The 16,340-nt window shown below is 35.1% G+C and overlaps 1 protein-coding gene and 1 non-coding gene across 6 annotated transcripts in view; one reads left to right on the top strand and one right to left on the bottom strand.

Annotated features, from left to right (window-relative positions):
• Nucleotides 1-16,340, top strand: part of SS18 (SS18 subunit of BAF chromatin remodeling complex) — a 96,238-nt gene that overhangs the window by 42,632 nt on the left and 37,266 nt on the right. For all 5 annotated transcript variants that reach the window (XR_001177920.2, XM_045065469.1, XM_045065470.1 and 2 more), the window contains exons 4-5: nucleotides 2,853-3,006; nucleotides 6,563-6,784. Coding sequence is in view for 4 of the 5 variants with exons in the window: in XM_045065469.1 (XP_044921404.1) it covers nucleotides 2,853-3,006; nucleotides 6,563-6,784 (376 nt within the window). In the remaining variant the exon portion in view is untranslated. The remainder of the gene's footprint in view (nucleotides 1-2,852; nucleotides 3,007-6,562; nucleotides 6,785-16,340) is intronic.
• On the bottom strand, nucleotides 6,117-6,223 carry LOC123387720. Its single transcript, XR_006602216.1, has one exon. It is a non-coding gene; the product is annotated as a U6 spliceosomal RNA (small nuclear RNA).

Here is a 16,340-nt window from a genome sequence, read left to right as displayed (position 1 = left end):
ACAAATAAATAAAATTTTTAAAAAGAAAAGATTAATCTGTGTTGGATTATGTATCAGTACTTCATTTCATTTGATGACTGAATAATATTCAGTTATAGGATATTTTTGTTTATTCATCAGTTGATGGACATTCTGAATTTTTTCTGTTTTTTGGCTATGATGGTTAATACTGCTGTGAACATTTTTGTGTAAGTTTTGTGTGAATGCTTATCTTCAGTTCTCTTGGGTCTATACTAGAAGTGGAATTGCTCTGTCATATGGTAATTCTATGTTTAACTTTTTGAGGAACTGCCAAATTGTTTTCCAAAGTGGCTGCACGCCTTACAGTCTTGCCAGCATGTATAAGAGTTCCATTTTCCCCACATTCTTGCCAGCCCTTGTTACTTTTTTGTAGTTTTTTTTCTTTCTTAAATTATTATAGCCATCCTAATGAGTGTTGGCTGTTCATTCTTATTTTTTAGAATGCTTTATAATTTTTCATCAAGTGCTGGACTTATGAATGAACAATTGTAGAGGCTCTACATGGTGTTATTTTCCTCCAAAGAGAGTTAAGTTTTCCTTTGGAAGGTGAAGCACTAGATTACCTTGAGTGTTGAATGTTGACTCTAAGATTTGTTAGGGCTGATATTTCCATTTTGACCTTAATCTAAGGAGAGTCCTTCTGAAGTCTCAGCAGAGGGCTAGAGTTATTTTTGAAGGCCTTTCTGGCTTGGTAGAGACTACACTCCATCCAGTCTTTGTTTCTCCAGCATTGGGCAGAAGCTGAAATACTCCACTCAGCTCTTTACTCTCTTAACTGCTGTTTTATGCTAGTTTTCTTGAATTTTTGTCTTTTTTGTGATTCTTCCACTCTGGGACTTTGTTCTTTTGTTTCTATCTTTCTGATAGCCCAGAACTCTGTCTTCTTCTCAGTCCAGTAGTGCTGCCACTTCTGCTTGGGCTCTCTTTTCCTCTAATACAGCAAAGTCAAGGACGAAGCAAAGGAGATTGTGGAGCTGATCTTTGGTGCTTCCCTTCTCTTAAGAGTTGTAGCCTCTCCTGCTTCTCTTGCCTATATTGCTCTTCAGTGTCTTCAAATAGTTTTTACATTTGTCCAGATGTTACAACTTTTATCATGGTTAGTTTGATATAAGCTACTCTATTATTATGGGAGTCGTGAATACTGATGTTTCATTAAGTACATCACAAGAAAATGAAGAAACTGATATCTTTTGAGAGTGAGAACATAAATTTTCAGCAGAAAATTTGGACAAGAATATAGAAGGATTTTTATTTTCAAATGAGAGGGTCACAGTCCACTGTGTTTCAAGGATAGTAAAGTATCATTTCATAGTGAGATAAGTGACAGGAAGTTGATGTTTGGTAATTTATTTTAAAAAACTGAATAGTCATTAATTGTTTATAGAATCCAAAGTAGATAAAAAATTTAAAATGAGAATTAAAGAGGAAATATTTAATAAAAGAGCAATTATTTCCTGGATTTAGTAGTGAAGAAACCAAGACGCTGAGTTTTATTTATTTATTTTTAAAATTTTATTGTTTATGTATTAAAGAGAGTGAACATGAGCTGTGGGGAGAAGCAGAGAGAGAGGGAGAAGCAGACTCCTTGCTGAGCAGGGAACGCAGCATGGGGCTCAATCCTGGGACCCTGGGTTCATGACCTGAGCCAAAGGCAGACATTTAACCAACTAAGCCACTCAGGTGCTCTAAGAGTATGAATTTTAAGTGGTTGCTATTAGAATAGAACTTGGTTATTTGTATAAATGTTAGTGATTATTAAATGGTTGGGATTTGAGTATTCACATGTGATGGTTAAAAGATAGTGTTTATCTGTTAAGGGTGCCAGAGAGGATTGTGTTCACAAAATCTGGATGGTACAGAAATGCTAGCTAACTAGGCATGTAAAAATGTGGGAGGAAGAGAATGACTAAAGTTATAGGAGTAGATGTTATGTTTTCAGAACATGGAGAAATAGAGAAAGAAGGCAGAAATAGATGTGTAAAGAATATAGCTCCTTCTCCTCTAAGACTTAAAAATGGGGATTTGGAAAGCAACTAACCATTTGCTTTCTTCACCAAAATACCCCTAAGAAGGGAGCCAGGTGTTGCAGACCACCCTGTATCTGTGTTTTTCCTTTCGCCCTTTTGTGAACTCTCAAGGTTAGTCAGTGATTTTCTTCACACTTTCATTAGGAAATTGCCAAAGGCATCCTTTTGAGGCAGCTGTCTCTGTACCCTTGGAGGCCATCAGTAATGTTTCTGATCTATAGGAGTCGTCGGCACAAAAATGTTGGACTGAACTGAGTCTTCGTGGTTTAAAACATTCCCTTGCCAAAATTACTTTATTTTCCCCTCGAACAGTATTACAAAGTATATTACGTTTTGGGGCTTCTGGTCCTTTTTATAGTTTTTTGTTATTGCATCTTTCTAGGTAAAATCCAATATTAAAGTAAATATATCTAAATATATTAATTATGAAAGGAGACTTAAGTTTCAAAACATAATTTAACTACAGTGGACACATTAAAAATCCTTATATATAGATAAATGTGAATTTATCTATAAGAATTTAAAGAATTTATTTTTACTATTGAGAATTTTTAAAGTAAAATATAGTTTAATTGGTGGTGTTCTTTTGGTTTGAGGCAGTCAGATGATATCTTCATACTAAGATAAGTTTTGGGGTATACTAAATTTGATGTAAATAATTAGTCCATGATTAAAATGCATTAGAATGAGTTGAAATGCATTTTTGTTTTTGTTTCTATTCAGTTTAATAATATATGCAACTGTTATATGCATCTTTAATATATTAGTCTGTTTCTCTTGTTTTACTAAACTGTCTTCTTTCAGCCACCCACACAGAATATGCCTATGGGTCCTGGAGGGATGAATCAGAGTGGCCCTCCCCCACCTCCACGCTCTCACAACATGCCTTCAGATGGAATGGTAGGTGGGGGTCCTCCTGCACCACACATGCAGAACCAGATGAACGGCCAGATGCCTGGTAAGTTTTTCTCCTCTAAGACATTAACACCAGAGTTGCTTAGCAACTGAAACGACATGGGGGCTCAAGGGATACTAGATTGTTGATGACAAAACTGCTTTGAATGCCCCGGAGTACAAGCTCTCTTAGAGTTTGTTAGCTACAGAGCTACGTGACCTGTATTCAGTGTTTATCAGGCTGCCCTTGGGCTTTGATGTAGCTGACACACAGCATTCCTCTGATGAACAGAACTGGCTAAATTTAGTCTGTCTGAAACTATGCAATACAGCTGGCTTTAGAAGCTTTTTGGAAAAAGACATTGTGCCATGACTTAAGAATTAAAATTTCTTTATGGATTATAAAGATACTATAACATTTCCTTGGGTTTTGTATTTACTTAAAAATGTATTGGTCCCAGAAACAGTATTGCTGAAAAAAACACGTGGGGAAAAGAAAAAAAATCTGTAAAATGCTAATATATTTAGTATTTCCTCATTGATACTATTGAAGCTGCGTATAGATTTTTATGAATACATATGCTTATAGCATAATATATATGCAAATTGATATTAAAGCAGACTTAAAAGAAGAAAAATAATGTCAGATGTTTTATATAATGAGATATTCTCTTTACTACTTATCCATTTTAAGTTTGGAGTCACTTAGAATCTCTTCTAGGTCATTGGATGCTTAATTAGTTACCTTTTGCTGGTTTGAATTTTTAATCTGAAAAGTATCTTTAAACTATTTTGTTTTTGTAACAATAGCTACAACCCATACCCATAATTTTTGGTGGGTTGTTTTCTGCATTTACTATGAGAATATTTGTACTTTCTAAAAACAAAGGCTATTTTCATTAACTCCAAGGAAGTATTATACAAATAGGAATAATGAAAATAAATTAGAATAACAACGCAGTTCATTTTTTAAAATTAGTAATTAGCATCCGTAGGATAGCTGATTGTGTTGGATGGTAACATTGGTGTTCAGAGACAATGGGTACAGGAAATGAGGTAAAGGAGAACACGGAGCAAAAGAAGCCAGGTAGTCTCGTTCATAGAAGACTGATGTGTGATTCATGTAGGAGGTTGGCACTGTTTTGGTGGCTATCTTGTTTCCTTCTGAGGCTTGCCATAATCCATGGCCACCCTCCCCCCAACCCACACCCTGTGTGGGGCTGGGAATAAAGATGTAACTACTTGTTAGGTTGTAGTCAGGAGGATGCTTCTTGCTGAATTCACATTTAACTCATCAGGACCTGTTGTTTTTTTGAACCAGAAGGGTAGTGCTAGTGCATGTTAGCAAGTTAAGAGTTTTGTGACTTTTTATGGTGGTACTGTTAATTAGAATTTTGACTTAACTTCTCTGTGTAAAATTAAAGCTTAAGGCCAAAGAAGCACTTGAATGGCAATGTAATTATTGTTAACATGACATTTGGGTTTTTGTATACAGCCATCTGGAGTAGTTACATTCTTTATAAACCAGAGATTTTCAACTAGTGATGACCTGCGTTGTCTAGAACACTGTAGAGCTTCCAAAACAATTCTCTAATAAAAGAGCTCTACGTAGGTGTAGGAGAAATTGAAGTCCAGTTACTTTGTTTCCTTTATTTAATATACTCCTTCATAGAGTTTTGCCAGCTTTTGTATGCACATGAATTTGTATCTAGGCTTTTAATAACCTATTTAAGTTTTGTTTTAATATTTTCTAATCTAAGTTATAGAGGTACTTATGTGCTCCTTGATCTTGGTCAAATAACCACAATCTCATGTTCCTTTTTTAAGACATTTAACAGATTAAAAAAAAATTAGACAATAATAAACCTGTGGTACCAAAGTCAAAAGGTACCAAAGGGTATATAGCCCCTGCCTCCAGATACTTCATTCCAGAGAGTCATCGGTTCTAGTTATCCTTCAAGAGATATTCTCTGTATCCAGAACATATGCATAACACTCTTTTTTCTTTTGTCTTATTCTTTTAAAAAAAAAAATCACAAGTGGTAACATACATCACGTAGTATTATATATGGTATTTTTTCCTTCTTAAAGATAGATCTTAGAGACCATTTTGGAGAGACCACTCAATACATGAAGAGCTCCCTCATGCTTTGGGTGACTGTATTTTCTTTCTCATGGATGCTCCTAATTTATTTGAACAGTTCCTTATGATGGAAATACAGGTTATTTCTAGTCTTCTGATATTAAAAATTATGCTTTGTGAATATGCTTGTAAAATAAAAGTATATTAGTAAGTAAATAAACACACATACACAGTTTTGCATTCATGCATGTGTACACATAAAGGCCTTATATTTATAGAACTGCAGTTGTTGTGTTAAAGGTACATGCATTTTAAAATGTGGTAGTTATTGCCAAATTGCTCTACATAAAAATAGTACTTATTTGTATACTTATATACCTCAACAGTGTCTGAAATTACTTTTCTTCATAGATCAAAACTTTGGGTTTTTGGAATATGAAAGATGAAAAAAGGGTCTCATGGTTTTAATTGGCCTTTTTATTATAAGTGAAGCAAGCAGTCCTCTCATATATGTCCCTCTGGTAGTTTTGTATGAACCGATTATTCATGTCCCTTGCCATTTCTTTTATTGCTGGTGGTCTTTTACTTATTTTTTATGTTAAATAATTAGTTCAGTCTGTGATAGGTCTTGTTAATAATTTTTTCCCACTTTTTACTATTACTATATTGTTTTCATTTGGTCTGGCGTGGTCATATTTAATTTTTTATTTTTATGTAGTCTAGTTTAGCAGTCTTTCAGGGCTCTGGGTTTTCTGGCATGTAAGAAGACCCTTCTGCTTCAAGATCATTTTAAAAAGTTCTCCTTTTTGAAATTCCCCTTTAAGATTTTTTTTCCTTTTTCTTTTTTCTTTTGTAGTATTTAATTTTTTATTCATCTGGAACTATTTTAGGTAGAAGGAATGTGGTAGACTGTTTTCCAGATGGCTACTCAGTGGTCACACTACATACTGAATTGTCTTTCTTTTGCCTACTAATACTTAATTTCACCACTTAATTTCTACAAAATTAGAAATTTCAGTGTGTTTTTAGACTCTACTCTGGGCCCATTAATCTGTTAATTCATTTATGTGCTAATACTGTATACTTTTTTTTTTAATATGGAACGCTTCATGAATTTGCGTGTCATCCTTGCGCAGGGGCCATGCTAATCATCTCTGTATCGTTCCAATTTTAGTATATGTGCTGCCAAAGCGAGCACAATACTGTATACTTTTAATTACTTCTCTTTTATACATTTTGCTCTCTTATAAAGCTATTCCTTTATCATTCCTGTTCTTCCCCCCCAGAATGTTGCTGGCTTCTAAAAGCATCAGTTCCTTAAATCTATAAAATGGGAATAGCGTCTACTTCACTATATTTGCTATCGTTCATAGAAAGCATTTACTTCGTTTGCTATTGATTAAATACTCAAGTTATTGTTTAGTATTATTATTATGGTATGCAAAAAGATTAAAAGCTTTTAAAGTACTTTTTTAATAGAACAAAGTTTAATAGACCATTAACTTTCGTATTTGATTTTGACCACTTTTCTTCAAAGGGCCTAACCATATGCCTATTCAGGGACCTGGACCCAATCAACTCAATATGACAAACAGTTCCATGAACATGCCTTCAAGTAGCCATGGATCCATGGGAGGTTACAACCATTCTGTGCCATCATCACAGAGCATGCCAGTACAGAATCAGATGACGATGAGTCAAGGGCAACCAATAGGAAGCTATGGCCCCAGACCAAATATGAATATGCAGCCAAACCAAGGTAAATAAGCTTGATGTCATTCTTTTTTTTAAAGTTTTTTTTTTCTTTTTTTCATTAAAGATTTTATTTATTTGAGAGATTGAGAGTGAGCATGAGCAGAGGGAGGGGCAGAGGGACAAGCAGACTCCCTGTTGGGCAGAGAGCCCCACACACGGGGTTCCAAGTGGGGCTTCAGGCAGGGCTTGATCCCAGGACCCTGAGATCATGACCGCAGCTGAAGTTAGACCCTTAAATGACTGAGCCACTTAGGTGCCCCTGATGTCATTCATTTTTTTTAAAGAATATTTTATTTATTTGGGAGAGCACGATAAGGAGGGAAGAGCAGGCAGACTTCCAGCTCAGCAGGAGCCAGACTCTGCCTCATCTCAGGACCCTGAGATCCTGACCTGAGCCAAAGGCAGACATTGAACCAACTGAGCCGCCCAGGTGCTCCAACCCCCTGATGTCATTTTTGACTGGAATGCTGTGTTAGTCTTTGAAAAGGAAATTTTTTTTTTCAAGTTGGTAGCTGATTCATGAAAATAGAAGTTTGAGCGAGCCATAATCATATCCATAAAAAAGGAACATTGAGTTTGAAACTAGCTTAAAATAATTTTTTATTTTTACATTTAGAAGTTTGCTTAATTAAGCTCTTAAAGCTTATTTATCTTTATGTCTTTTGGACAGTTTAAGATTCTTGGGTGTTTTTTAAGAAAAATTTTTTAAGCTAATAAATGAATAACCAAACATTTGGTTTAGAGCAAGGAAGTTGAGAAAATAATAATTTCATCTTTGCAAGTTCAACTCCTTAAAAAACCTTTACTCTATGATTTATTTTACTTATAAAGGATATATTAATTTTTATGAATTTCCCTTGATTTTTATGAATTTTCTGATGTTATATTTCAGCATTAAGAGGTTATTTTAACATAATTTGTTTTTTAGAGTGTTCAGTGGAGATGCTGCTGTATTCTTCTATTCTTAGAATGGGGTGAAGTCTATTAAAGTTTATTACCAATCTCAGAGAATGAAATTATTGTCATGTTTCTTCTTTAAGTATTCTTGTGAATAATAACTAAAAACCAGTAAGTGGCGCTCTGTTCTGCTAATTGTCCTTTAAAACAGTTGGCATATTGCCAGCCTAAAGCTATTTCATTACAAAATGTGAGGTTAATGCAACAAAATTTTCTAGATTTTGATTTTGAAAAACAACTAAAGTGCACCCAGATAAAGGTAGTTAAGGTTAATCTGTTGATAATTATTTTTGATAAAATCATATTTTCTAATGCTTAAAAAAGAGTAATACAGAGTTTTTTGTAATTTTGATGAAATGCACCGAAAACAAAGAGACAGTAGAAAATTGTCAATGTAGATTCACAAAACTGGTGCTTGCTCCATTTTTTTCCCTCAGAGTTGTTTAGTACCCATGATAGATTTTTTTTTTTTAATTAGGGCAATTAAAGTTTCAAAATAACAGCAAGATCCAGTCAGTGCCAGGTCAGAAGGGAGTCCAGATATTTCTTTATAGAGTTTGGTTAAAAGGAGAGATAGCAAGAAAATTGGTAATAATTCTCACAGCAACTACAGTAATGAGGGTACACTAGTTCAAAACTATCATGGACAGTAGGGTGTGCACAGGAATGCATGTTGCTGTAGAATGGGTCCATATGACATCATAAGATTTGAAGAACCAAAAATTATGCCTATGGCAATGTGTATGTAGAAAATAGTAATTTTTTGGAGAAAGGAACTGAGGTTGTTTATAGGAATATTTTATTCTAAACTTACTGTTTTTAAAAATACCACATTTTTTATTTGTAATGTACAATTTTTCCTTTTACTATAATATAGCACTTTCTGCTTTGTTTACATAATCTGAATTTTTTAATAGTCATTTTCCATATAAACTATTTTCTGTATAGGGTTCTGATTTAAAGAAACAAGTTATTGTCAAGAAAGGAGGATGGAAATCAGTGGGGAACTTTTCAGTATTTAAAAAATCTCTTCAGGACAAATAAACTTTGCAGTTAAATTTCGGAATTTCATATATAAAGAACACCAAAGAAAATTAGTTGCCAAAAAAGAAAGTTTTATGAGGTTGTAGCAGTACTTACTGTTTAATCCTATGAGTTCCTTGTAAAGATAGGTTAATTATATGATATCTATTGGATGAAAAAAAAATTTTTTTAATATGAGTTTTATTTAAAGTTTTAATAGTCACTTCATGTAAAACATTCTCTTGGGGGCACCTGAATAGCCCAGTTTGTTGAGCTTTTTAAAAAGCCTCTGACTCTTGGTTTCAGCTCAGGTCTGATATCAGGGTTGTAAGATCGAGGCATTCCCCCCTCTTCCCCTACTGGACTCGGCCCTCAGCACAGAGTCTGCTCGCATTTCTCTCTGCTTCAAACCTTTATGCGTGCTTTCTCGCTCTCAGATAAATAAAATAAATCTTAGAAAAATATTTTCTTAGATAGCTTTAAAAATAAGGTCATGTTTTACATTAAAAGTTTTCTGTTCTTAGGCTCTGTGCTCAGAAGGGAGTCTCCTTAAGATCTTCTCTCTGTCTCTCTCTCTCTCTCTGCCCCCTCCCCCAAAATAAAATAAACAGAATCTTCTGTTTTGATAGATAGGTGGAAGTAAACCAGAGGAGACTACGCTTTAAATAGTCCTCCTTGAGAAATGCTTAGGAAACACTAAAATTCTATGAACAGAAACATTTTGACTTTCGAAAGTTTTTCTTAATGTTTGTTGAGATATTACTAGCTATTCTTTGAGTTAAAATCAAAGTATTGAAATATTTGGCTATTGAAATATTTTGGCTATATTTCTAAGTACATATCTCTATATCAAGAGATACTAGAAAAATTGTTAAAGCTACTTACGATTTTTTAATAAAGGGGTTAATTAGTCAAGGAAAAGAAATATTTGTGGGATTTCTTACACTAAACTTCTGTCAAGTGACAGGAAAAATAGAAAAAAAGTAATCCAGAGAATTTTAATTTTGTTTTAAAAAGGAATGATTAAAAGGCAATTATTTAATTATTATATTAATAGTTACTAACTATTTAACGTATTTCGGAGCTTTAACTGATGATGTGGTAGTAGTTTTTTAAACAAAACACTGCACTTATTCTACAATATGAAAGAAAGTTTTAAAGTGGCTTTCTTTTTACCCTCTCCCTGTTCCCTTTTTTCTCTCTCAGCTTTGCAAATGAAATTAAGGGGGAAAGAGTAATTTGTCATTGTAATTTGAAATGGAAAATTGTAATTTTGTAAATTTAATTTTATAAAATTATAATTGAAAAATCTTGTCATTGTAATTTAGGAGTCTGATTGAAATTAATCCAAAGGATAGATATACATTTATAATTTATCATTTTGATTGTTTCAGAGAGCAAAAAGAAATAGTTTGTTAATTTATGCTGTTAGCTCTAATATAATAAGGCACATTGTATACTAGTATTAAAATACAAGTATGGGGGCGCCTGGGTGGCTCAGTGGGTTAAAGCCTCTGCCTTCGGCTCAGGTCATGATCCCTGGGTCCTGGGACTGACCCCCGCATCAGGCTCTCTGCTAAGCAGAGAGCCTGCTTCCCTTCCTCTCTCTCTGCCTGCCTCTCTGCCTGCTTGTGATCTCTGTCTGTCAAATAAATAAATTATAAAAAATCTTAAAAAAAAAATACAAGTATCATTTCTAGGAATGAAATTGTGGACTCTTTTTAGCTTTATAGTTCTTTAAAAGTTGTTTTTAGCTTTTGAGTTTTACTGAAAAATTAAACCAAATCGGTGTAAAGACTATTATAACAAAAACTTGCAGACCTACCACACAAAATATATCTTTTCAAAAGCTGCACAAAAAGTTGACCCCTTAAATTTGTTAATTATATATTACTGTGTTCATGATAATTTAAAAAAATTTCAACAGTTACTTTTTTTTGAGCTTAAAAAATGCATATATGACAATGGTATTGTAATTGGTGCCCACTTCTAGTTGATTTGTTGGTTTATATGTATCTATGACTTGAGAAGATAGAAATATTATTTATTTATTTATTTATTTTATTTTATTTTTTTTTTAAGATTTTATTTATTTATTTGACAGAGAGAAATCACAAGTATATGGAGAGGCAGGCAGAGAGAGAGAGAGGGAAGCAGGCTCTCCGCTGAGCAGAGAGCCCGATGCGGGACTCGATCCCAGGACTCTGAGATCATGACCTGAGCCAAAGGCAGCGGCTTAACCCACTGAGCCACCCAGGCACCCCAGTTTAGGAAGTTTTTAACTTATTTCTTATACTGCTGGCAAAATCTTGTAAATGGTCAATCCAACATACGCTTTCCTGTTATTTAGGTAAAACTTCAGGGCTATTAAAAATGAATCACCATTGTCTTACATAATTGGATCTGCTTACTCCTATGTACAGTACAAACTTCACTAGAATTCAAATACTTGAATTCATTAGAATTACCCCCCCCAAGAAAGGAGGAAGTTTACTGTTCACACTTTTGTTCTAGTGCCTAAAACAATGTCTGATGGTAAGCATACAAAAATATGTTTCTTCAGTGAATAGGAATTAAACTAAAATATCATGTAGTAATCTGGAAAGACAGAGTTCGTAACTTAATATATTTCTTTAATAAGCAACAGAATATTCATTAGAGTATTAAAAGTCAAATTAAAATAGCAAAGCTTTCTGAAAATGACCAATATTCACATTTGATAGAATAAGCCTATTTTTTATTCCTAGGCATTAAAGATTATAGCTTTTCTCATTTAATAACATTTTACTAATTACATATTCAAACATAAGGAGTTTTCACAAATTACTGTATTTGTGTTAAAACATGTATTTCACAAGTTCAATGTGTATAATTCTTCAGACTTGGTTCCAGATCTTGGCCCTGTAGATTATTGTATGTGAGACCTTTGAGTAAATTACTTAATCATTAAGTAAGGTTAAGTGAAACGATGCAGCTTAAAACCCTAATTCAGTAATTGTTTGCATAATTCATATGAAATTATTTGGTCAGAATAAAAAACGCTTTTTTAAATAACAAAGTTTGAGATAGTTTGTCATTTGTTCTCTTTTAAGCACATCAACTTTGTTTCTGGTTTTAGTTTTATTTGAGTAGTATTAAGAAAGTCCTGATTCATTTAGGTAATACGTTGCAAACGATAATGGTCTGATCTGGAGGCTTGATAAGGGAACTTTTTCTTTCAGTACATTTATTATGTAAATAAGGAGGGCAAAAAAATACGAAGGGCAACAAGTATATATCATCATAGCCAGGAGTGTTACATTTATCATCTTATTATACAGTGAATTTTTTTTTTTAAGATTTCATTTATTTATTTGACAGAGAGAGTGAGAGAGATCACAAGTAAGCAGAGAGGCAGGCGGGTATTGGGGGGGGGGCGGCGGGGAAGCAGGCTCCCTGCGGAGCAGAGAGCCCAATGCAGGGCTGGATTCCAGGACCCTGGGATCATGACCTGAGCCAAGGGCAGATTGGATTATTGTCTGGTAGTAGCTGTACCAAGTAGATGTGCTTGAGAAAAGCCTACCACTTACTTGTGTATGTATGTTGTAGTAGTGTATTTCCTTGTGCCTCTTTGTTTTCAATATTAATGGATCTACCTCATTTTAAAAATAGCCTTCATTATATGGATCTAGCATAATTTATTTAACAAAACTATATATATATCCCCTTTTGATAATGCTTCTAGTCTTTTATTAATACAACTACTTCTGGGACAGACTTTTTTTTATGTTATGTTTTTCCCCATACAGTGATCTTTAGTTGTTTTTTTTTTTAATTAATTAATTTATTTATTTTTATTTTTTATTTTTTATAAACATATATTTTTATCCCCAGGGGTACAGGTCTGTGAATCACCAGGTTTACACACTTCACAGCACTCACCATAGCACATACCCTCCCCAATGTCCATATCCCCACCCCCCTTCTCCCAACCCCCCTCCCCCCAGCAACCCTCAGTTTGTTTTGTGAGATTAAGAGTCACTTATGGTTTGTCTCCCTCCCAATCCCATCTTGGTTCATTGATTCTTCTCCTATCCACTTAAGCCCCCATGTTGCATCACCACTTCCTCATATCAGGGAGATCATATGATAGTTGTCTTTCTCTGCTTGACTTATTTCACTAAGCATGATACGCTCTAGTTCCATCCCATGTTGTCGCAAATGGCAAGATTTCATTTCTTTTGATGGCTGCATAGTATTCCATTGTGTATATATACCACATCTTCTTGATCCATTTATCTGTTGATGGACATCTAGATTCTTTCCATAGTTTGGCTATTGTGGACATTGCTGCTATAAACATTCGGGTTAGGGTTAGGGTTAGTTCTTCTTTAAATGTTTGGTAGAATTCCCCCGGGAAGCCGTCTGGCCCTGCGCTTTTGTTTGTTTGGAGATTTTTAATGACTGTTTCAATCTCCTTACTGGTTATGGGTCTGTTCAGGCTTCCTATTTCTTCCTGGTTCAGTTGTGGTAGTTTATATGTTTCTAGGAATGCATCCATTTCTTCCAGATTGTTAAATTTGTTCGCGTAGAGTTGCTCATAGTATGTTCTTATAATAGTTTGTATTTCTTTGGTGTTAGTTGTGATCTCTCCTCTTTCATTCATGATTTTATTTATTTGGGTCCTTTCTCTTTTCTTTTTGGTAAGTCTGGCCAGGGGTTTATCAATTTTATTAATTCTTTCAAAGAACCAACTCCTAGTTTCGTTGATTTGTTCTATTGTTTTTTTGGTTTCTATTTCATTGATTTCTGCTCTGATCTTTATGATTTCTCTTCTCCTGCTGGGCTTAGGGTTTCTTTCTTGTTCTTTCTCCAGCTCCTTTCTTGAGAAAGGCTTGTACCGCTATATATTTTCCTGTCAGGACTGCCTTTGTTGTGTCCCATGGATTTTGAACCGTTGTATTTTCATTATCATTTGTTTCCATGATTTTTTTCAATTCTTCTTTAATTTCCCGGTTGACCCATTCATTCTTTAGAAGGATGCTGTTTAGTCTCCATGTATTTGGGTTCTTTCCAAACTTCCTCTTGTGATTGAGTTCTAGCTTCAGAGCATTGTGGTCTGAAAATATGCAGGGAATGATCCCAGTCTTTTGATACAGGTTGAGTCCTGATTTAGGACCGAGGATGTGATCTATTCTGGAGAATGTTCCATGTGCACTAGAGAAGAATGTGTATTCTGTTGCTTTGGGATGAAATGTTCTGAATATATCTGTGATGTCCATCTGGTCCAGTGTGTCATTTAAGGCCTTTATTTCCTTGTTGATCTTTTGCTTGAATGATCTGTCCATTTCAGTGAGGGTAGTGTTAAAGTCCCCTATTATTATTGTATTATTGTTGATGTGTTTCTTTGATTTTGTTATTAATTGGTTTATATAGTTAGCTGCTCCCACGTTGCGGGCATAGATATTTAAAATTGTTAGATCTTCTTGTTTGACACACCCTTTGAGTATGATATAGTGTCCTTCTTCATCTCTTATTATAGTCTTTGGCTTAAAATCTAATTGATCTGATATAAGGATTGCCACTCCTGCTGTCTTCTGATGTCCATTAGCATGGTAAATTCTTTTCCATCCCCTCACTTTAAATCTGGAGGTGTCTTTGGGCTTAAAATGAGTTTCTTGGAGGCAACATATAGATGGGTTTTGTTTCTTTATCCATTCTGATACCCTGTGTCTTTTGATTGGGGCATTTAGCCCATTAACATTCAGGGTAACTATTGAGAGATATGAATTTAGTGCCATTGATTGCCTGTAAGGTGACTGTTACTGTATATTGTCTCTGTTCCTTTCTGATCTACCACTTGTAGGCTCTCTTTTTGCTTAGAGGACCCCTTTCAATATTTCCTGTAGAGCTGGTTTGGTGTTTGCAAATTCTTTCAGTTTTTGTTTGTCCTGGAAGCTTTTAATCTCTCCTTCTATTTTCAATGATAGCCTAGCTGGATATAGAATTCTTGGCTGCAAGTTTTTCTCATTTCGTGCTCTGAAAATATCATGCCAGCTCTTTCTGGCCTGCCAGGTCTCTGTGGATAAGTCAGCTGCCAATCTAATATTTTTACCATTGTATGTTACAGACTTCTTTTCCCGGGCTGCTTTCAGGATTTTCTCTTTGTCACTAAGACTTGTAAATTTTACTATTAGGTGGCGGGGTGAGGGCCTATTCTTATTGATTTTGAGGGGCGTTCTCTGAACCTCCTGAATTTTTATGCTCATTCCCTTTGCCATATTGGGGAAATTCTCCCCAATAATTCTCTCCAGTATATCTTCTGCTCCCCTCTCTCTTCTTCTTCTGGAATCCCAATTATTCTCATGTTGTTTCGTCTTATGGTGTCACTTATCTCTCGAATTCTCCCCTCGTGGTCCAGTAGCTGTTTGTCCCTTTTTTGCTCAGCTTCTTTATTCTCTGTCATTTGGTCTTCTATATCGCTAATTCTTTCTTTTGCCTCATTTATCCTAGCAGTGAGAGCCTCCATTTTTGATTGTACCTCATTAATAGCTTTTTTGATTTCAACTTGGTTAGATTTTAGTTCTTTTATTTCTCCAGAAAGGGCTTTTATATCTCCTGAGAGGGTTTCTCTAATATCTTCCATGCCTTTTTCGAGCCCGGCTAGAACCTTGAGAATTGTCATTCTGAACTCTAGATCTGACATATTACCAATGTCTGTATTGATTAGGTCCCTAGCCTTCAGTACTGCCTCTTGTTCTTTTTTTGGTGGTGAATTTTTCCACCTTGTCATTTTGTCCAGATAAGAGTATATGAAGGCGCAAGTAAAATACTAAAAGGGCGGCAACAACCCCAGGAAAATATGCTTTAACCAAATCAGAAGAGATCCCAAATCATGAGTGGGGAGAAAGGGGATAAAAAGAGGTTCAAATAGAAAGAAAGAAAAAAAAAAGAATTAGAAAAAGAAAACAAATAAAGAAAAGTATAAAAATGAAAAAATATTTATATTAGATAAACTAGTTAAAAAAACGTTAAAAAAGAATAGGGTAAAAGATAAAAAAAATTAGCAGAAGAATAGAAAAAAAAATGAAAAAGAAAAAAATTAAATTAACTGCAAGACTAAAAAATCACAGGGAGAAAGCCATGAGTTCCGTGCTTTGCTTTCTCCTCCTCTGGAATTCTGCTGCTCTCCTTGGTATTGAAACCGCACTTTTTGGTAGGTGAACTTGGTCTTGGCTGGATTTCTTATTGTTCTTCTGGGGGAGGAACCTGGCGTAGTGATTCTCAAGTGTCTTTGCCCCAGGCGGAATTGCACCGCCCTTAACAGGGGCTGAGTAATCTGCTCGGGTTTGCTTTTAGGAGCTTTTGTTCCCTGAGCGCTTTCTGTAGAGTTCCGGAGGATGGGAATACAAATGGCGGCCTCCTGGTCTCCAGCCGGCCGAGAGCCCGGGGCCCCACTCCTCAGTGCGCCCTCAGAGAACAGCGCCCAGTTACTCCTGTATGCCTGACCTCTGGCCGCGCTCCGAGCTCACCGAGCCTGCGACCCGTTCAAAGTAACTCCGAGCTGTGATCTCACTGTCGGCTCTGTCTCTGTAGCCGGT

Source organism: Mustela putorius, unplaced genomic scaffold (assembly GCF_011764305.1).
Source record: "Mustela putorius furo isolate JIRA1106 unplaced genomic scaffold, ASM1176430v1.1 tig00003858_pilon_pilon_pilon, whole genome shotgun sequence".
Classification (NCBI taxonomy): Eukaryota; Metazoa; Chordata; class Mammalia; order Carnivora; family Mustelidae; genus Mustela; species Mustela putorius.
Note: the sequence above shows the minus strand (reverse complement) of the source record. Positions and strands in the feature narration are given on the sequence as shown.